The following is a 22,834-nucleotide window of genomic DNA, read 5'->3' as shown; positions in this document are numbered from 1 at the left end:
TCTGCCAGTACACATGAGGGGGGTATCCAAGCCCCTCTCGGCCCTTCGACTTAAGCGAGGGTCTTCTCTTCCGTGGGCTGTGTTCACAGGGACACAGGTCACTTCACTACGTCATATCACGAAGGTCAGGGGTCTTCGTGACGGTCCCTATCTTCAGGGGATTCAAATTCCCTTACAGAGCTCCTGTGCTCTGCTTAACAGCGGGGGGGGGGGGGGGGGGGGGGGCAAAGCCCCCCTCTGCATTCCTTCAGCCCTCCTGGTCCAGTTCCGGGATGCCCAAGCTTCTCAGCTCTCTCTTTTCAGTGCTATAGCACTCCAAGACTCTTCTCAAGTAAGAGTCTGTCTCCTCCTCCTTTCTAGGAGGTCTCAGAAGGGTTTGGGGAGTTTGTTTCAGTTCTTACGCAAGCTCTCTCTCTCTCTGTAGAGCTTAGTTCTCTCTCTGCTGCTGGCTCTCTCTCTCAGACAACTCTGTGTCTTCCTTGGCTGTCTCTGCTGCTTCTCTCTTATCTCTTGGCTCTCTGCCACTGTCCTCTGTATGCTGCTGCCTCTGCCACTGCTCCGGTGGAGGATAAAAACTCCCAGTTTCTCAGCTACAGACCTTAGTCCAGTTTAACACTATTCCAAGTCCCTGTAGCCCTCCAAGCCAGAGGCTGGGGTGGGGGGGGCATAGCCCCCAAGAGGGGCTCCTGCCCCTTCTCCTCGTGGCCTCAGAAACATGGCCACTTCTCCAACAACAACTACTACAACCTTTCTTTTCCAGTCTGGGTGATATGTTTATATTTTGCAGAAGTGCTCATTGGCTCAACCCCAAGGGTAGCCACTCCCTGGGGGTTTACCATTTTATAACTTCAGGGGGAAAACTTTTTTTCCCCCACCACAGAGATATGTCAGTTTTCTTGGGAAAGGGATACTAAATTAAAAATAACAGGTGAAAAATGAGCAATATGTTGGGACTTTGTGGGGACTAATATTTAAAGGGAGTGTCAAAGTGGGTATGTGCAACAGGAAAAATGAGCAAACCTCAGGTACTACATATTATTTAAAACGTGGTTTATAAGAAATGGGTTATCTGACTCTGGAAATATTTTCTTCAGCTCTCATTCCTTTGGAGTGGTTTTGTAACTGCATAACTGCTGGAAGAATATAGGAAAACAGTTATATGGACTGGTGTGGAGTGCAGCAGTCTCCAGTCCAAACCCCTGCCCAAGGCAGGCTGAGTTGTAGGGTCAGACACAGTTGCTCAGGGCTTTATGTAGCCAGGGTTTGAATTCCACAAAGGGCAAAGAAAGCACAGCCCCTCCAGGCAGCCTGTCCCAGTACTTAGTTACCCTGCTATGGAAATTCCCTAAGCCGGCTTTCTCTATCTGGAAAGTCTCCTGTTTCTACTTAAGCCACCACTGACAAAAATGCCTGGCCCCTGGTAACCTCCTTGTAGGTAGAGCAGACACCTCAAAGCTGCCCTCCTCCAGTCCAGCTTGCTGCCTTTCCTCACAGTGTCTGTTGAAGCCTTGCTCATGTACATCCAGGCCAACATCATCTACTGCTCTCCCCTCATCCACAAAGCCAGTCATTTTATCACAGATGATCATCCATCGGATCAGGCATGATTTAGCCCATCTCCATCTTCTGCCTTGTGTGCCCATATATGCCCAAGAGTTCTTGTGTCACACATGATTTTCCAAGGGACTGAAAATGAGGCAACCAGCCTGTAGTTCCTCCGATTGTTCCATTTGCCCTTTCTTAAAGACGGATACATTTGCTTTGCCTTGGTCATTTGGGGCCTTCTCCAATCTCCACAACCTGTCAGAACTGAAGGAGAACAGCCTTTTGAGGATGTCAGATAGCTCCCATAGCACTCTTGGATATAGACCAACTGGTCTTAGGGCCATGGGAATGTTGACTGAAAGCCATCAAGTACCTCAGACTCGGTCACTACATCACTGCCCTCCATCAAATAGCTGGTCCAAATATGCTGTTTAACCTCCACTGGCTAAAAAGCAATTCATGACTATAGCATCTTTGACAGAGCTATGTGAAGTATTTTGATATCTTGACTGTCATTCTGTTCCACTACAATTGTCACTTTACAGTGTTTTCTGCTCTTAATGTAGTTTTAATTTCTTGAGAGACTGTTCCAGTCTATTCATCTTAAGACGCTGAAAGGTAGCTTTGTGGAGGATTTTTCCTCTCATTTAAAAAATTTCTACATGTGAACATTTTTAGTGCTAGAAAGATGCTTAGTTGGTGAAAATAGTTTCATGTTGTCATAGTTTCATGCAAATCAACTGAAGTGCATAGATTACACAGCTGAGCTGCAGTCTAGCAGATTTAATACTTTCTGAGTGTTCTTCAGGCTGCTTTCAGTACCTCTTCAGTAAAAATTCAACCCTCAAAGGTCAAGAAGGGCATAAGGCCTCTATATTGACTGCAGATTTTGATACATTCATAGGTAAAAGCAATGTGACTTCCAAACCCTAGCAGTATGTAGTTCTATACTGGTTTAGCTAGATCTGAACAATACTGAGATTATGTGGGATAGATCAGGGACATTTAGGAACAACTCCTCTTTCACAGAGTATTTATTTTAAGAATCCTGATGACAACTGACCTTGACAGCGGCAGCTAAGGAATCTTCATTTAAAAGAAAATCCTGGATCTTTTAAAAATTGTTCTCTGACAAATGAAAGGCAGACATGCATAAGCAATTATTCTTAAAAGCATTTGAGATGCTGGATTTAATAAAAAAATAAGCTAAAAATAGCTACCAAGTTGAGAAACAAAGTCACCCATTACATACAAGATCTAATCCATTCTCTAGGTCCTAGGAAGTATCCAGAAAGATTTCAGTTGCTGAAGAAAACCTTTTTTTTTTTTTCCCCAAGTGTATCTGAATATATAATTATTGCATCATTTTAGAAAGATTTTCAGATAATCCACCAAAGGATTCTTCTGCTTATGTACATAGTAGAGGAGACTTACAGCATATTTTCAGTCTAGATATTGCTGGGACCTTGGAGTGGAAAGCTGGGAATGGGGGAAAGACAGCCTTCAGGACAACACCAGTGAAGTACCCTTGCCATGAGTAGGATCTGTAAACCCATCTGAAAGTAGTTTCACTGAAACTTCACTTCTCCCTATACCTTGGCCACCTGAAGTAATGTTTGGCAAGGTCTGTTAGTGTTTCTTTCACATGTCCCCTCTCTTCATGGCAGGAGGAGAGAAAAGAAGGCAGAAGACCATGAACTGAGGAGGCAAGGGTGGGAGAAATCTTGTATTCTATGAAACTAGAGATACTGAGGAATAGACCTCCTTCACTGTGCGCTCAGTTATGTAAGCAGGCAGAAGAAGTTAAAAAGCAGCAAAGGCAAAAAGGTTTGACTAGGTGCTGTGAAAACATACTTAACTTTCTCTTCAGCCCTTCTGGTTTTGGTCATTTGAAAAGAATAAGTGCTCTTCAGAGGTCTGCTGCCCTAGGGAGCAGGGACATTATCTCAGTTAAATATTTTGTTTGCTGAGTTTCCTGGCATGGCAGCTATTCAAATTAAATTTAGGGGAGAGGGAAGAGGAAGACAGGAAGGAAAGAGTATGTGTAGTGCTTGTATTTTACCTTGTATTATAAGTGCTTAAAGACATAAAATAGTTGTATAGTCTGGATATTTAGTTTTTCATTGCTGTCTGATTGTTGTTAAGGCTTTATATATCTCACAAGCAACAGCTGCTCAGTGCTGTGGTGCAACTAAGGCACTAAGGAAAGAATAAATGCTCCTAGTCTCACTGCCCCAGTGTAGGTTCACCTGGGTTTGTTCTAATGTAAAAGCAAATCCCCTCTGCTCCTGGGGGCCCCTGTAGCAACAAAAATTGTATGTGTCAGGATGCAAGGCTTACAAGTGTTGTATGTTAATTCATAAGAGCACCTCCTTGCTCTGTACGCTTGGCAAAGACATGCCATACAGGTACCTGCAACAGCACTGCTTGGTATGTTGTTAAAAACAGGTTTGCTGATTTTTTCAGAACTTGAAAAGGCATAAAGGGTGGCTGGGACTGAGGTCAACAGCATTTCAACTCCTGCTTGTAGATGAGGTATTACAAAATCATCCTAATAATGTAGTGGTTCAAAAAGGTAATTAAGGTTTAATTGCCTGGTGAAAGCAACATGTTTAATTAACAACAGTCTGTTGTTAAACGGGATTATGAGCAGTGATACGTGATGTGTATCAACATACTCTTCCAGTATGTTTTCTACTTTAAACTGATTTCACATCAACACTGGAAAATCCCTGTTTCCAGCATCACTAATGCAATTCACAGGGCTGGTGCCAAAATATACTAAAGACTCACTCGTAACTGTTCATGCTAAGCCACAACTATCACTTTCCTTATCACACACCAATTAGTAAAATACACTTTGAAGCCTTATGACCATTTCTGCTCCCCATTCCCTTGAGTAGCAAAGACAAGTTGGCTGAAAGGAAGAGAAATAAAGATGTTTGATGTAGACAAACTATTTCAATAAAGATACTGAAGATTTTAGTAACTAGACATTTTCTGCTAAAAGATGTCTTAAATACTGATTATTTAAATGAGATAATGAGGGGGTAAAGTCCCTGAAAAGTAATAAAAAAAATAAAATATTAATGTAGGCAAGATTAGTATGATTTCATGGTACAGGATAAATTATCATCAGCTATATGTGACTAGATCTCACAGTAGGCCCAGATTCCTAAATCCAAAGGAAATTATTTTTGAAAAATATAGCTAGATCTGTCACAAAAAGTTCCAGCATCCTGTTTTGCAGTATGTGACATGGATTTTAACAAGCGGCATCTGCTTAAAGCCCATCCTGACATGTTCTGCTTAGTGGAATTTGTTTTCATCTTTTGCACAACTTAGGAGTTTTTTGAGGAATCTTAGAAAAGTTAAGTTTTTTGAGTAAAAGAATATATTTTTAAATATGCTGGTTTACTTCAAGGACTTGGTTGCATTGTTTGCTTGCCAAGCTCCATTACAGGCACAGAAGACAGACAAACTAAAACAAATACTGGCAGATCCTAGAAGAATGCAACCATGTTTAAGACTCCAAGAGCAAAACTCACTTTGAAAGCCACAGTATTTAAATGAGGGCACTGAGCAACATATTTCCCTGCCTGAAGACACTGAAACATAAGGCAAGGCAAATAAGGGAGACAATGCAAATACAAAGGATCTGTGTGAGGTTACTGGCTGATCCAGAAAAGAAAAAAAAAAAAGGAAAAAAAAGGGAAGAAAAAAAAGGAAAAATAAAGGGGAAAAAAGAATAAAAAACCCTGAACTATTATTTGTATGCAAAGAGTAAGAAACTGAATCGTTTCAGTTACAAAACAGAAAAACTCAGGCTACGTATTTGGGACACACATGAGGAAAATAACTTAGTGCAGGTTCTTGAAAACTAAGTATATCTGGAAAAAGTTGAGTGGCTTGATTTGGAATAAAGAACTTAACCTAAAGGGTATTGCTTGTTATGTCTGCTAAGGCACACGGAGGGCTCCTTGTCTGTCAAAAGCAGGTTGCTATTAATTCACCACACTGTAGTCTAGGACATTAAAATGCCCTAAAATGATCTATTGGAAAGAAGAGAATTTGAAAACCACGGAAACTTATCTAGATTATTGAAGTGTTAAGCTAAGGATGAACAGGAACTGGAACTGGGAAGCCATTTTATGTAATACAATTTTCCACATTTTAATTGATTGAAGAGGTACTCACTACAATATTTTATTTATTCTGTGACTAAAAAAAAAATCCACCACTAACATTTTTAAAGACTGTCACAGCCATTCAGAACTAGCAATAGTAACTATATCATTCTGATCAGCACAGTACAAGTATGTTGAAGCAAATGGCCTCTTCTTTCATTTTTGTCTTGTAATGCACTCATGTTATAACCTAGGCCACTTGAAAATGCACCAAGTAATGGTGATCTGACTAGTGACCTTAGTTATAACTGCGGTGTTCATCTTGTAGCTTTTCTGTCATTTTCTCTTATGCTAGATAGCAAGGAGTGAGAGCCAAATACATGCTCCCTGTCAAACCAAACCTCAGGCAGGAAGGAGATGAAAGCACAAGTATTAAGTTCTGCGATCAAATTAGCCTTTGACCCCAAAAGGCTTTCAGCCCCATGACCCTTAGTGACAGAGGATACTATGTTACCACAAGTAATTTCAGTAAACCAAGCAAATTTTTGTTATTAATGCCACTCAAAATGCTTATGTGTTAAGTGGGGACTGAACTAGGGCAGTGTCTTCAAAGCACTGAGCTCTTTTCGGAAAATCTGGTATTGAAAATTAAATGAAAAGTTAGGGGATTTTGAATAGCATACATAGTACTTCAACAATTTCAGTGGCTAATCACTGCTTCCCAGCAATGGTGGTGAGCTGGACTGAGAAAATGAACCAGCTTTAAAACACAGAAACAGAAAACACAGAAACATAGAAAAAGTAAAACGGGGGGCGGGGGGGAAGGGAAAAGAAAGCGTTATGCAGTAGGCAGAATGCAAAACACTTCGCTTCCTGGCTGCCCAAAGGATGACAGGATCACTGTGTGAAAGCTGGTGTAAGCTGGGTACATGCAGCAGGAACTGGAAAAACCAGGTACTCTAGAGTGCCCTGGGCAGCACCATAGCTGAACCCACCATAAGAGTTTTAATTTTTAGTGCTCCATCCTCTGTCGAGCGAGCTTCCACGTTCAATCCATTTTGCCACAAGTCTATGTGTTCACTTCTTTCCCGATTTGGAACCTGAAGGTGATCAGAGCAAACCAGCAGTTTTCTTGAATTAGAGCATTACTGTATTCAGAATTAATGGTTGAAGGGTTGATGTAATTATTAAGTTTTTAATTTTTGGCTATTCCTGACAGGAGCCTGCAGTGTCTTCAGCACAGCATCAAGATCAACTTCTTGCTGCAGTATCAGTGAAGCATTTTTCTTTCATGTTCACTCACATCAGTATTAGACTTTTACTCCCGTCTTCTAAGCATCTAGTAGAAAACTGAGACAAGATATAAAAAAAACCAAAACAAACTGCAGATATCAGTAAGGGATATAATCTAGATTTCAAGTTTTATTGCTGCCTGATTCTATTATGATTATTTTGCCTAAGTTTCTTGGCAGATTCAGTGAAAACTAATGTTGCAAAATGTGGAATATGTCAAGATTATCTTAAGTCAGGATGTTCTTTGATGTAAGATACTCATAAACTTTCACGCCTAATCAGCAAGAAAGGAGACCTAATCAATGTGGACCCTGAGATTAGCTCAGTTGGTTAGAGAATGCTGCTAATAACACCAAGGTTGTGGGTGTGATCCTTGTACAGGCCATTCACTTAAGAGTTGGGCTTGATGATCCTTGTAGGTCCCTTCCAACTCAGAATATTCTGTGAAATGGAACAGGCAGCAGTTAGCAACCCTTACTAAACGACATCCCGGAACTAACAAGCTTTAAGAATGTACTAAATCAAGATGTTGATGTATGTCTACGTATACATTGCAAACTTGGTAAAATACTCAAGGTCCATGGATCCTATAGCTGAACTATGTTCATTATAATACTAAAACTCATGCCTACAGGTCAAAAAGACCCCTACCCCGTGAAGACCCCCTCTCCTAAGCATGTATAGGGGTTAAGTAACTTGTATAGAAATTACTAACCGATCGTAATAGAGGAACTGTACTTGGAAAGTTACTAACTCTGAACTTCTGCGTATAAATAATGGCATGAAAAGTCTGGAGGGTCATGCTTGATTTGTGGACCACCACTGAGCACCCAGGCTTGCAGACATCTGGAATAAACAATCCGTGTCTCTCTCAGTGTAATTATTAGCTTGTTGCACACTGGGTAATGAATCTGATTGTGTGGACAGCACTAATGTAAGTTGAATTGCTTTCTTTACCCATTATAGCTGGTGATGGTGGTTTTCCTGCTTGTGTAGCTGCAATACCCTTAATTTATCCAGTAATTTCCTTTGGCACATTTGGTACTTTCTGAAGAAATTAAGAGTTCTTTTGAGAAAATATCTTCCTAGACCATTTAAATTCTACAGATCAAGGTGTCTCTTTTCGAAGTTTTCAGAAGGTGGGATTTTTGTAGTTCACTTTCCCCAGAAGAAAAAGAAATTCTTCATCTTACGGAAAATGTACACTAAACAGCAATATTCTCCTATTTTTCCTTCTGTACAGAAGACACAGTGAGCCTACACAGGATCTCTCCTGACTATCTAAACAGTAACAATTGAAGCAGGTAGTCAAGCGCTTCACTAGTCTTCATATCAAGTGTTCACTATTTATAGTAGCAGTATCATTAACGACAGAGATACAGACAAGTATTCATTGTATGAGTAAAAGCAGGCTGAAATAGGTAGGTAAAGGGGCTGATGCTCTAACTATCTAGCAGATTTCGAGCAATTGAGTCAGCAGTCCATCCTGTGCACAGAACATTTTATTACTGATCATCAGTTTTTTTCAGTCTACTTGAACCAGCAGTTCAATAGAAGCTATTCATGTAGCTTGTCTTCAGGTGCAAATTCTTAACAACAAATGACTTCCTTTCTGCTAAAAATATAGCATGACTTCCTGCAACTTCCCAATACTATATGCAGTGAAGTTAAGCCTTTTCGTAGCTTGTGCAAAGGTGGTAGAGCATAACTGTCTACAAGAGCATTCTTGCAGAAAAGCCAAAGGGTGGGGAAGACAGGGAATTTTCCTCAACTGCCTTAGCTCATTTCTTAGCTCTAAGAGGCTTTAATTACCTCTTAACGTGAAACTCTCTGAAGTCTCCCTAAACAGCTTTCAGGTGGTTTTGAAGGCAGGGGTTGGCAAGAATAGGCTCTACTTCAGATTAAATTGCTTGCCGCCCTAGCTGTTTGCATGATGAACAATAAGCAGTTCATTATGTTAATGTCTAAGTATTGAGGCACACCTTAGGAGAAACACGACAAACCACCTTTGTAAGAAACACATGATACCATTACAGCAACAGTTCACAAAACAAAAATTTTAGTCTATTTTGCCTCAAATGAATTCCACTGTCATCTCAGGAGTAAGATGAGACACCTGGCAGTAACTATGCATGACAAACCAGAATTGATACAGAAAGAAATATCATCCCTCACAATATCCTGTTATTTCACCCCCACACTTCTGTGCCACACTACAGCAGCTAAACTAAGCAGGGATCTAACTGGAACAAAAATCATCCTGACGTCTTCCTTTCCCTTTCACCACAAGATGCAAATAAACACACCGGCTAAACCTAAACAAGCACAGACACATGAATGAATGCTAATATGGAGGTAAGGTAGGACTTACCTCAGCTGCAGCTTCAATTGTATGGAAACCTACAGTAAAAACATTTTAGGTCTTCATCATTAGGATTTTCTGGTGGTGCTTTTAGAGGTTCTTCTATGGTGGGAAGAGGCAACATCATTTAGAAAAATAACTTTATTTTTCTGTACTCAATGTTAAAATAATCTGGAATGCAAGTTGAGCTTGACACAAAGCAGAAACCAGCAGTTCCATCAGTGACATTTAGACACTACTGCATTTAAGTTTTTGAGAAATTTGAGTCATTTTGAATCCAAAAGCAAGACTCCCAGTACACTAAAAAGTGTAAAATTACAAGTCTAAATCTCATCAGGCATAAAACTGAAATTTCCCTGAGAAGATGTAATTACAAACTAGTGTATACACTTTATATCACAATATCAGGGGGCTTTGAGAGTACAAAAGCAAGATTTGGCTACAAAAATTTAAATGCAATTCCTTAATACTCCATGCTAAAGACAAAATTTTCAAGAGGACTAAGAATTACATGTAACAGAACTGCAGCAAGCAGACTTAACTTGAGTTATGACAGCTGGCTTTGAATATCCCCTTTTGCATAGTTTTCAGATAATTTCTAATGTTATATTCCTGAGTCTTTCAGTACTCAGAACAAAGTCTGTGCAGTCCAGCTGCATTCCCCCCAACCCTTCATCTTTCTCTTCCAGTTAGCATTGCATTCATGGGAAAAAAATAAAGAATAACCATGAATAACACGCATTTTCCAAGCCTTAAAACAAACAGTTTAGCCAAAGGAAATCCATTAATTACATCTTCTAGAAAATAAATATTCCAAATAGTTGGCCTTCCAAAAGTTGCTGTTGTGATTTTGTACCTAAAGCTCTGAGCCTCAGTGTGCAATACCAGGGATCCCCATATTCACTTTAGACATGTCTTTTCTTCCCCTTGTCCATGGACAAGGCAGGGACAGCATCAGCACCACTACATCAACACGGTTTATTATACCCATCATCAGCATCACCACCATTGCTGTTATGTGTCAAAGTACTTAGCAGTATAGTATTTGTACCTATGTTTTATGACAGGAGCATACAGTATTTCACTTCTTTTGCATATACAAAGCCTTGTGTCGCAAATACTCTTCCAAACATTTTACTGCAAAAGGGTCAACATCAGTGTCAAACTTATTAGCAAAGAAGTGGTGGTTTCGTAGCATCCAGTTCAAGTCTCCTACCCCAAAAACACAGACAGAGCGAATGTGAACTCCACTGCATGGTGGGTACGGTGCACCTTTGGACACGTCACCTTCAAAGTACTGCCACTTGACAAACCTGGCCAGCGCATTCATGTCAGAAACATCGTACTTGTCACTAGAAGAAACTGCACCTGGGACATCAGGGATTCTCTGAATTGTTGCCCACAGGTACTCATCTGGGCTGTAAGTATCTTTTGCCCACTCAATGAACTTAAGTATTTTGCTGCTTTCTAATACATATTCTACAAATCTTCTGCTAACTATAAAATAGGCACTACCACTAAAAATTGGAGTACTCAGAGGTGGTAGTTGTTTGTCTGTGCCTGTGTTCTTTATTTTACCATCAATAATCTCATGGCGTTTTTTCCACCTTACTTCTTTATAAACAGGCATTTTTTCTGTTTCCAAGCTGTTTTCACCTTTAAGGGCTTTTAATTTCTCTACTATTTCCTGGTTGGTTTTTATAGGAAAGTCCATACCACATAGATTTATTAGGTATTTCCAGTTTGAACTTCTACTGTAGAGATCTTTCATGCAGTTAATGTCTGCCTGCACCCTGCTCCATGAAGCATATACCACACTCTCTAACTGGCTTGAAATAAAGACATTATCAAAACATGAGACTATTCCCTTCACAGCGGTGAAAAAAGATTCTGGAGATTTTTTGTCTACATGAATGCAGTAAAAATTCTGTGGAGCATAGATTGATCTTAGAAGTCTATCAAGCATCTCAATTTTGTGATAAACCACTATTGAGTAAGCAATCGGAAATTCTGCTTCTTCATTGCTGAGAGGCTCCATAATGTATTTCCTAGTCTTGGTGAAGGAGGCACAGTCTGCCGTCATGTTAATATAATCATTTGTTGTTAGCCTGGGGCGTTTCTTAAATGACACTGACAATGTCTCAAGCTTTACCTTTTGTATTTCTTCTACATCCCCCTCAATAATCTTGGTGCAGTTAACATTGCTGATAGGATCTTCTTTTGTTAGCTCTAGATGTCTCTGATTTAAGAAGTCTTCTTTCTGGTTAACTTTCAAAACTGAAATGATTACTAAAATAAGAGTTAGACCCAAGAAAAGCCTGAAGCGCAAATTATGGCAAAACCGTAATTTCCTCTTCAGCATTTCAAATACCAGGTAGCTTCGCACGGCTAAAAAAGAAAATGTCCTCCCTTCTGCTCATATCAGCATCAACAACTTCAGAAACAAGTTTGTGTTTCTCAGGAATTTGACGAGTTTGTCAGGAAAATGGAAGGAAAAATCCTAAAAAGAAATGAAATATGATGTCATTCAAAGACTAAAACATTTCTTAAAAAAATTATTAATTAATAATCACATTGTTGTTTAGTGACAGTAAAAAGATGAATAGTTCAGCCAAAAATATTCTGTTGAAAATCAGAAATTAATGAATAAAATTATTTTATTTTTCGAGAAAAAGACTGGGAGAAGCAGATAGTTTTTTGTGAAATCCTATTTCCACAGTACTAAGACTACAAACCAAAGTTCAGTAAGAAAACAGAGCTGATTCAGCTGCATCTAACAAAATTTAAGTCAGATACATTACTGAGAAGCAAGTATTTCTTGTTAATTCATGCTTCAGAGTTTGACAGGAACGTTTTATACCCATTTCAGTGTTGACAGACATTTGACATTGACATTATCATTAAAACTTACACTTCTTGGATGGTAGTCATGCTTTATTTCTCACAATAAAAGAAGGCAATAAAGGCAAAGAAGATCCTGAGGCCTTTCAACATTTTTATGTGAGGTACAGTCTCTTCAATGTCTTGTGCATGAGCTTAGAAATACCAGCAGTAAATAGCTGATGAGAAGAGGGGGGGAAATTAGTATAGCAGAGCACCTCAGTTTTGAGAGAGCTGTGAGAACAACTGTTAGTGAATTGCTGAAATACCTTTTTAAGGTAAAAGATAATACTTATCACCTGTATCTCAAGCTGACGTGTGTGAAGTCACTGCAAATGCACAAATCTAAGAGCACAGCAGCGTTGTATTACCATTTTTTAAACACACTTGTTTTTATGTGGAAATGTGCTGCAAGGTTGAGTAGCAGTAAGATTTCTAATATGACAATTTTATTTTCATCTTTTCACAGGCACTACATCATTTTTGTTTGTTAGCTTTTCTTCCTCTTAAGCACCTTTTTTCTGTTTCAGATATTCTGTGAAGGGATCACTGCACAGTAATGCAGCTGCTACAGCTGTAGCTGTTGAGAAAACTAAAGTGTATTACAGAACTGGATATCTTTTTTTTTTCTAAGTACTACCTTAAGCAGGTAAATTGATATTTACCTGAATATCAAGAACAGGATATCCTTAAACAACTTAACATTGCTACTCAAGTGCCATTTCTACTCACAAATTCACTGCCTAATAACTTAGTGCAGGTTTGAATTTCAACCTCTAACTGCAAAAGCCTATACAGTTTTCAGAGAATGTCTTCCAAAATTTGAATCTGTAAGTTAATGAAATATCCAGTATTTGAGAGATATAAAGCTCCTTAAATTTTTGCTACTTTCAAGAAAAAAACAGCACCTCTGAATAACTTTCTGAACAGCTCTAAGAATAACAGCTACTCAGAAAAACTGGTAAGAAACTTTAAGAAAAAGAAATGGTACTGCATCCACTTCTGGGTTTTGCAATAGGCTGTTTAGCATAAGAATTTCCTTCTTCTGGCCCTCTTTTATTGAAGCTACCCCAGTGTCATTTTAGCTTTTACTTCATCAACTGTGGCTCTTAACCTGCTACTTGCACATCTCAGAATAGGTACATTTAAGAAACTGAGGCCTGGCATCAGAATTTTTTATTAGTAATGCTGCCACTGGGATGCACTATACATTGGGTCCACCACTTTGCCCACAGCACTGCAAACTGAGGGAGCTGACACGTGTAGGAGATGGGGGGCAGGTGCGGATCACTGCACAAATGTCTGACACAGCCATGAGGATCAGCAGTATTATAAGTTGCTACAATCAAGCATTTTGTAGCTCAAGCCAAGAGCAAGCAGAGACCACAAACTAGACATGAATTTGTGACTAACAGCATTATATAAACATCTTAACTACTGTAAAGTGTACTTCGTTTTCAGAGTTGCAAGTCTAATTATTATATCCTGCATTTCTTATTTATCTTAGGGAAGGTAGACATTTGTTTGGAAGAAAATTTAAATTTTAACCCTTAAGACAAGTAGCCAGGTGAGCTAGCATGCAATTACAGCTGAAAACATAGAGAGGTACATTCACACTTTGAATTAAAATAAAATTTTAAAAGAAAAATTCCACAATTCCAGCTTTCAGTTTGCAATGTGACATTGAACACAATGACGTAAGTCAGAACAAGTTTTAACATGTTTTATAACTTTATCACACACTTGCTTACTTGATGTCCTGCTAGTTTTGACTGGTAGATCTGATCCAATAAAAATAATATTCATCATATATTAAATTAATAAAGGAAGGATACAAGCTATGTATGTGACACTGTCTATTACTGTTTTCTGCCTAACAACTTAAAACTTTTTTAGAACTTAAAGTGTACTTCAAATACACTTATATTTGTGACGCTTTAGGTGACGGAAGTCGGAATACTTTCTTTAAGCTGTTAGCACTACCATTTTATCCTATTCTTAGTTTTCAGAGGACCACTATCTCTGAAGAGTAACACACACTCAAGAAGATTACTACCCCCTTGCTGTTTTTACAATGCAGGGAAACAGTCTTAATTGAAAGTGACCATCGTGGTCTTCACCTTCTAAAATTTTCAGAGAATAAAGCTTGCTAAGAAGTCTTTCCCACTCCAGTTTCAGAATAAACCTTAATTGAAAGCAGGATAAAGAATCTCTTTCCGAAAGGCCTTGTATACCCAGCTGGGTGCAATTCCCCTATTGTAATAAGACCCTGCATGTTCATTATACCAAAATGAGAGATCTGCAAACATTTACACATTAATGTGGCTCTTATCTTTACATGGAGATTTTTTTCCCCACAGTCAAATTTTTTTTCACTGACACACTGCCTTCTCTGACCAGTTTTAACAGTAAGTTACTATTTGTTTACACTTGCAATTTCTAAGTCCTAAAACCTGATCATATCCCATTCACAGAAGCTGACCTTTACAGGGTAAGATTTGGTACCTTCCATCTAATAATGCATCTAATATTCTTAACAAGCCTAGAATTCTCATTAATATAGCTTTCGACTACATTCAGTAAAGCTTTTAACATCTTTTTCTTTAGCTCTGCGTAGTTTTAGTGTGCATACTCGAGAATACCCTTTCAGAGGCAGCACTTTGCACTGTGGGAGAGCCGAGAGACGTTTGTGCCGCCACAGAGAAACAGCTTTATTTGGCAACTTTCATCTTGCTCTCAACTGAAGTTCAGCTGCAGAAGTTACATACCTGACCCACTTCCTTTTTTACTGCTTCCTACTCAAGTCAGAGTCTGTATTTCTGATGCAGTAGTCATTAAAAGGGGAAACTTAGAGCAGTTGCTGGTAGTTGGAGTAGTTAGTACAAAGGCTGAGTTAGCTGCCCGCTTCCCTCTTTCCTGCCAAAATTATTCTTCACTGCTGTATACAAACTGTACAGCATGATTAAACAAATCCAAGATAATTTCAACTTGATTTCTGCTAGAAACTCGTGTTCACCATTTAAACAGACCTTATGGAAAGAAGTATTATTATACCTAATTTAAATCTCCATTTCTGACACCTCTTTGGTGTCAGAGAGCATATCACTTGGCTCATTTGCATCTTAAGTTTGTTTTGTGAACAAGTATTAAGCACCTGGTAGTTTGGGAGCAGTCTTGGTAAAAACTAGGTTCTGATTTAACTTTTATACTATTTAACTGTAAAGGTGCAACTGTAAAACAGCCGATTTCAGTAATAATGTCTTTAGCTGGTCACTATATAAATTTGAGTTAATTGTACACGCTAAATTACTAATCTGCCCATGGAACTGACTGAAATGAGTCAGCAGTAGACTACATGGATATTTATGATAAAGGAGCCACAGACAGGAGGGAGCAGCACCCTCCGAGTCCAGCTCAGCATATGATTTTAGATAAGTTTGGCTTCACCCACCCTTAAAAGCAAATACAAAATCCCAAAAGAAACCTAGGTTTCAAATAAAAGCCCAAAAAAACAACTAAACAAAAAACTTTTACAAGATCATACCACAACTTGGAGGGAGACCAAAGTTCACATGAAGGTTTTATGCAGACAGGCTGGACTGGAGCTGCCAGTCCTAAGAACAAGGATGCTTGTGAGGGCACAGAGCCAGTAGAGCACTGCTACACCAGCCCTGACAAAGGGTGTGAGCCTCAGTCCAGCATCGTGGACACCAGCCTTTGGCTGCCAGCACAGCAGACCTCTTCAGCTGAAGTTTCACAACGCAACTGGTCTGACACCATGATGTGTTGGTGGTGAAAGGAATGACCCCACATTTCTGCCAACCACACATCAGGCCAGGAGGGGTACAACAACAGACTGAACCATCTGGGCTCTAGGGAGCTCTCCAACATCAGCTATCCTGGCTGCTGGCAGGGCCACAAGAGCCCCTGACAGCTCCAACCAGCCCCCTCTGCGCTCCCCTGTGACCCCATTGCACACCAGTGACACCACTGCAGGGCCAGTCTCCAGCCCCACAATCTGGCCACAGACAGTGACAAGCTGATCCAGTCCAGCGTCAGCCAGGGAGGTGCCTGATGTCAGGGCATGTCTGTGCCCACCAACTGCCCAGCTCCTAACCAGGCCCTGACAGACCTGACATGGGGAGCCACCAGCCCTGCGGTGCCACGGATATCTCCCCTCGCCATGCCACAGTCCAGTAAACGCAGGCTCAGGGCTGTAGGCTCTCACTTGGACTGATATAGCTGGGAGTGAGAGATTCAGCTTTTCCTAAATGAGGTGAAAAGCAACAGCAACCTCTAACCAGCCTTATGCGAGGGTGGCTATTCACTCTGCCTGAGTTACAACACCAGTACTGGGAAAAGGGGACTCCTGGCACTCCAGGGCCTCCCTCATGCCAGCTCACCTAAAACACATTGTCCTCCTCTGTCCTACCTGAAGCAATTTAGAAAGCAGAGTGAAATAGTAAATTAAGTAAATATTTTTTGTATTTAATCAATTACCAATACATTTTCACTCAAAGTATAATTTTTCCTCCAAAAAAGCAGTTAGGGCTTGCAGCGAAATGGTCCACAGATCAATGTCACAATAAGATGAAAATCATTAGGGGCTGGTGGCATAGGAATAAAAGAGAAAAAGCAGTTATCTTTCAATTTTGGCACTTCATTCTTCTCTTGTATTAGTGGAAAAACAGTTGATGCAACACTTCAAACACTGATTTAGCAGAAGCATTGCAGCCTCCAAAATACATCTTGGGCCAGTATCAGCACCAGAAATTCAGAAGGCAGCAGGTACACGGTAAGAAAGTACTCTGGGGTACTTCAGCAGCCTGTACATTTTGTTAAAAGCTGGCAAAAAGGCAGGAAAGACCTTAGAGTTAGGAAGCATCACAGAGGCTGGTAGGAAATCAAAACGAGTTCTAACAAGAGCAAGAAAGATCTGATAGGTCTTGAAGACCTAGCTGCAATGTCCTGGTGTCATGACTCTCTCAGCCTTGTGGGCTGCTAAACTAAAGTTTCCTTCATTTTTCTTCCTATTCTGCTTCCTCTAACAAGTATCAGAGGAAGCAGACAGTGATGCTTGCTGTGTTGTAGTTGCTTCAGTGATTTTTGGCATAAAGGTACTGTGGAGAGCACCCAGCAACATGAACATTATGCATAGGCCTCTATTTTATGTCCACAGACACATGAGCTTTTAATCAAAGCTTTACAGCAGTTACTTGAAAACTCCCTGGCAGTTGCACTAACATCCTACATCCATGCATGACAACATGAGACTTTTATTTTTACAGAAATGTATTGAAGAAAAGCCAAGTGGAAAATACAGTACTGAGTACATCCATGTCCGAAGCGGTAGTTGGGATGGGCCAGGAGACAAGTAATCATCTTGATGGGTGGGGAGTGAGAGTCAGAAATTACTTACTTTTCTCTGTTCTCACTTTGGAGGAAGGGAAGATATAAGGAAACTTCAGCTACCCCTGAGAACAGTAAGTAGTGTTGACCTTGCTGTTCTCTTTCCCCATTCACAAATTCCACCTGAGATACAAACCTTTTCCTCAAAACTACAGAATAAGTCTCTCTACTGAGGGTAGATTTGCTGGAAAGCCCCTGAATTTTACCAAGGCATAGCCGGGATGCTTCCAAGCCACAGATCCCAGTTATTACAATTAGCCTGCTTCCATTCAGATTCAGTTATGCAAAACATTAATTCTGATGAGGAAGTGATTTTTAAAGCTGTAAGCACCTTGCATGAACACAAACATGCCTAAGCACAGACAGACTGAACAGACACAGTGCTATTGGCAGAGATCTGCCAGACAGAGCAAAGTCACATTTACTCAGCCTCTCCATGATATCAAGCAGCACAATCTTGAAAGTAGGTACGCCTGTAGCTGGATCAGAGAACTCATGTTTGTTCCATTAGATAGTTTTCAGTCTTAGTGCAAATGAGAACTGGTCATAAGCTGAGTAGTTGGCTTACCATTAGGCTTTATGGGACTCTTAACTTTGAAATCATGCAGAGACAGCAGCAGGGTTTCATGTGGGTACAGTTGTCTGCAATTGACAACACTCTGCAGGAGCAGGGCTTTTCTTTCAGAGCTGCCTAAGAAAATAATAAAAGAGAAAAATGCACTCCCTTTTTATAGAAAAAAATCCACACATTTCTAGTCCCTTTTAAACAAAACTCCATAAATGGCTAGTACTGCTACATTCACCACTACATGGAAATCTAATAGTGAGAGTAGATAAAAGTAGATAGCTGTTTTTTTCAGAGATTAAAAAAAGGATGAAAATAAATTCAAACCCTTGGGTTATTTTTGGAGAGCTTATGTTCAAATGTTAGGAATCTGACACACTAAAATATTTGTGTTTAAAAAAATGAGTAAAACCCACATGAACATACACTCTGTGTAAAGTGTAAACTGAAAAAAGTTACTAGCCTTTCTAGTATACTCTTGTACTACTGTATCAAGTAAATCTTATGCAGAACAGTTCAAAGCCTGATTACTATTTGCATTCCTGTCTATCCTTAGAGGCCCCACCAACAGAGCTAATGGTAAGAAATTTCAACTAAGGAGAGTAAAGATGTTAAGGCAAAGTCATTCAGTGCCCAGTTCCTACCTCAAGAATTCTGTGACTCTTAGCGTGGACAAAAAGATATGTTTTACCTTAAGGCAATTAACACTGAAATTACACAGAAATCCCAAAACAAAAAAATCACAAAATCTTTAAAGTAATGTCATCCTATTTAACACCCAGTAAAACTGCCCGGTGTTTATCAAGGTAATTTGGCTACTTCAAAGTAAAATATGTATCTAGTTTTTTCACATAATTCTAAAGTAGGAACTATAATTTCACCAGAAACAAGAGCAGTCACTGCACTTCTCACGGCCACCTACAAAATTTTGCTGATTGCTGCCTTGGGACAATGCCGTATTTCAGAATGGGACACGCTGGTAGGAAAGGTAATCTAAAAACAGAACTAAATTTCATGGCAGAAGGAAGAGGCTGTCAAATTTACTTGGATCCCTCTTCAAGCACAACATATAAAATATTCTGAGGAGATATTCTTTAGCCCTATGTAGAAGCCATCATTTTAAAGCCATGTCTACACTTAAGAGTTCCTCAGTGAGCTTTCTGGGATAACCTATCACAGATGAGGTTTCTGTTTGTTTTATCAAGTTCCTCTAACAGCACCACAATTAACCTGCATATAATAATGCTTTACAGTGCAAGAAATTGTGTCCTTGGAGCTATGAAGTAAACTTAATAGTACAAGTTACTTGTATTGTTGGGCATGCTGCATTTCTGTGGAACTACCTTTTTTCACCATTCCTAAGACAGAATTCTAGGTTGATAGTTAGGTGTTCTCAAGAGCAAGTTTCAGGAGCTTATAAACCAAAGCAAGTGGAGAACTTCTGAATGATGTTGAAAGCCAAAGGAAAACAGAGAGGAGATTATTAAAAAAACCAAAATTAAATCTTTTCATAAGACAAGCAGTGGGCTTTCCAACGTAGTAACAATGGTAATAAATTTGAAGAGCGGGATTTTGTTCCGTGAACACCATATTCTCAGCAGATAGACTGTAAACCTTTAGCTTGTATGTTTGCCTCTGCATTTGGTTTATGTTAGAAAAAAGGTAGAGTTGGCAAAGGCATTAGGGTTCTATTAAGCAACTTTTGGCTCTTCTGGCCTCAGGAATTAAGTATTACCCCAGACAATTCAGATTTCATAGGAAAGACATTATGCTGATAACTAACATTTATTATAGGCAGAGTAGAAAATCAATGAGGAGACAAAATATAAGTAGTATTTTCTTTTGTATACAGATACTTTCAAAAGCAATGTACCATCATAACTGAGCTCCAGCTGGAGCTACAAATACCGCATTATTTTTCACAAGGATTTTCAAGTTGAAATAGACAAGAAAGCTATATTTGTCCCCTCTTGTCTCACTACCATTTCTGACTGTCATTCTTGCCAGCTCTGTGGTCACCCACCTCATATTCCATTAAAAACGAAATTAAAATAGCAGACTCCAAAATGGCAATTCCCTCCTGCTGCCACTCCTCCCCTTTCCCACAAAGAAGTCTACTTTTTTGAGCAACACTGAAAGGAGGCAAAGTGCCAGAACATAACTGAAACTCCTGTCAGGCTTCTTTCACAGTCCTCACACCCAATCTGGGCCACAGAAAACTATTTACAACCTTCTAAACAGTTTCTCAATTCTGAAGAAAAAAAAAAGGAAAGAAAAAGGTAGTTCCAGTGAGTTGAGGGGGGTGGAGGGGAAGCCACACCCCAGGACTGCAACACCTCGAGCATCAGGTATCCCCCGAATTCTGCGCTCGCTAACAGATTTCACACCCAACCACCACCCTCCGAGGGCAGCGGCCTGCCCCAGGCTCCCCTGCACGCACTGCCGCGGGGAGAGGCAAAGGGAGGACGGGAAGACAGAGAGATAGACAGAAAGCAGGGAAACAAAACAAACAAACAAAAAAGGAAGCGTGGAGAAGTAAAAGCAGAGCAAAAAGGCAGAAGGGAAACGGGGAGAAAAGGGAAAAGACTGGGAAAACAAAATAATTACAACCAAAGAGAAAAGGAGAGAGGGGAGAGGGGGATAAAGGGAGAGAAAAGGAGGGGGAAAGTGGGGAAAGAGGGAAGAGGGGGGAAGGGGGTAAGGAAAGAAAAAAAGGGGGGAAAAGAGAGAAGGGGAGGGAAGGTTTGGGGACGGAAGGTTTGGGGAGGGAAGAGGGAGGAGAGAGGAGAAAAATAAGGAGAGAGGCACAAAAATGCACCTCCCTGGGCTCCAGTGCCGCACCTGCCCGATGGTCCTGCCGCTCCTGGAGTTGCGCTGCTCCGCTCCGAAGGGCAGGGCGCCCGGGAAGGCCGATGCGCCAGCCCGGCAGAGCCGCCACCCGCTCCGGTGCCACGCCGTTCCCGGTCCGGCGGCACTGCCCACCTGCGGGGCCGCGCTCGGTGCAGGGCGGGGCAGCCCCGGGACCCGCAGGGAGCCCGGCGACACGGCACGTCCCGCCTGCGGCCGGCGCCGGACTGCGGCCCCTGCACTGGCCTGTCCACCACCGGACGGCCCCGCACCTCTCACGACACCACCCACCCATCCACCTCCTAGTCCGACCCGACCCTCCGCGGGCCGCGTGTCCCGCCCCCGCCTCTCCGCCCCATCCCTGCCCCCGTCTTTACCTGGATCGAGACGCCGCCAGTAGTTTTGGCAATGGCCCTTGTTTGTCCTTTTTTTTTACTTTTTTTTAACGCTTCCTCTGGTAATGCCGGTAGCGTTGAAACCCACGTAGGACGGGGACAACTCCTGTGCGACTCAAGGCAACAAAGGGCTTTTTCGCGGTTCCCCGTCAGGAGGAGAAAACACCCGCAGGGCATAGCCCCAGACGGCCACGGACCCACCGGAGCTGGTGGCCGGGTGCCACCTCGGGGCAAGGGGGAAAGCCACCACGAAGAATCACAGGTTCACAGAATCACTGAGGCTGGAAAAGACCTCCAAGATCATTGAGTCCAACCTTTGACCAAACACCATCATGTCAACTAAACCAGAGCACTGAGTGCCACGTCCAGTAGTTCCTTGAACACCTCCAGGGATGGTCACTCCACCACCTTCCTGGGCAGCCCATTCCAATGCCTGACTACCCTTTCAGCGAAGAAATTCCTCCTGATATCCAACCTGAAGTCCCCAAGAGCTCCATGCTACTTATCACTGCTCTCTAATCCCAACATGCAACCGGACATGCCTATCTCGTATTGCCTTTTTGGCCTTTTCAGCCACCAACGCGCTTGCAACAAACGTGGGTAGAGCCCTTCCCAAATCTTCGTTCGCGAAGCCCAGCCATGAATCCCAGCAGTCCAACCATTTAGGTGCTGAGCGGGCTCAGCGTTCATGAGCAGGGGGACCCAGTGGGGCTAGTGCTCCCCAGCCTACCCAGAGCTGGCCTTCTGCACACAATGTGGGTTTGAAGTGGGTCAGTGGGGGAGAATCAAGAGATGGAAGAGAGGATGGGGTGGGAAGGCACCTGGCCTGGCTGGGAAGCCGTGCGTGAAACTTAACAGCAGTGAAGAGTAAAAACGTGCCTGGACAAAGTCTGAAGAAGACTCTGATTTCTTGTTTGCTTTTTCCCATCAGATATCTGTCCGATGATACATATTCCACGGGAGTTGGAGAGCTGTGAAACATAAATGTGGAGCTTACAGACAACCAGCTTCTTATTATTTTACCAAAGTACTTAGAAAGAAAACAGAAAATTAATTTCAAGGAAATAGGAAGTTCAATAAAAGTATGTACCTCATTAAAAAATCCCGAGTGCTGCAGCCTGCAGCAGCTTGAACAGTGGTTGTAGATTCCCCTAAAATCCCTGCACATCAGCATTATCTGGAGTGCACCATGATTTGGCAGCTGAAGGCACATCTAATAGACTCTCCTGTCCTTACTTCATCCCAGCTGTGAGCTCCTACTGAAAGGTCCTACATCTGCACGGATCAAGAGGCTGGAAACTGACAAGAAAATGAGAAGATTGGGCTTCAAGGTTTTCACTAGGAAATAGCTGCCAGAAGAAGGGGGAATTGCCTCCATGTGTCACCACCTGGATCAGACAGCTTATTTTAG

The 22,834-nt window shown here is 41.2% G+C and overlaps 1 protein-coding gene across 6 annotated transcripts; it reads right to left on the bottom strand.

Annotated features, from left to right (window-relative positions):
* Positions 1-9,438: 9,438 nt before the first annotated feature.
* GCNT1 (glucosaminyl (N-acetyl) transferase 1) lies at positions 9,439-21,135 on the bottom strand. Of its 6 annotated transcripts, none has more exons than XM_032676528.1 (3): positions 21,023-21,135; positions 18,185-18,307; positions 9,439-11,827 (listed from the first exon to the last, which is right to left on the bottom strand). In XM_032676528.1, the coding sequence occupies exon 3, from the start codon at positions 11,687-11,689 to the stop codon at positions 10,409-10,411; it is 1,281 nt and encodes a 426-aa protein (XP_032532419.1). In that variant the 5' UTR covers positions 11,690-11,827; positions 18,185-18,307; positions 21,023-21,135; the 3' UTR covers positions 9,439-10,408. The 6 variants fall into 6 exon arrangements, with proteins under 6 accessions (XP_032532419.1, XP_032532418.1, XP_032532421.1 ...); XM_032676527.1 differs by lacking the exon at positions 21,023-21,135 and adding an exon at positions 20,205-20,645; XM_032676530.1 differs by lacking the exon at positions 21,023-21,135 and adding an exon at positions 20,412-20,645.
* Between the last annotated feature and the right edge of the window lie 1,699 nt (positions 21,136-22,834).

This window comes from Chiroxiphia lanceolata, chromosome Z (genome assembly GCF_009829145.1).
Source record: "Chiroxiphia lanceolata isolate bChiLan1 chromosome Z, bChiLan1.pri, whole genome shotgun sequence".
Classification (NCBI taxonomy): Eukaryota; Metazoa; Chordata; class Aves; order Passeriformes; family Pipridae; genus Chiroxiphia; species Chiroxiphia lanceolata.
The sequence above is the reverse complement of the archived record's forward strand: the minus strand, read 5'-3'. Positions and strand labels throughout refer to the sequence as shown.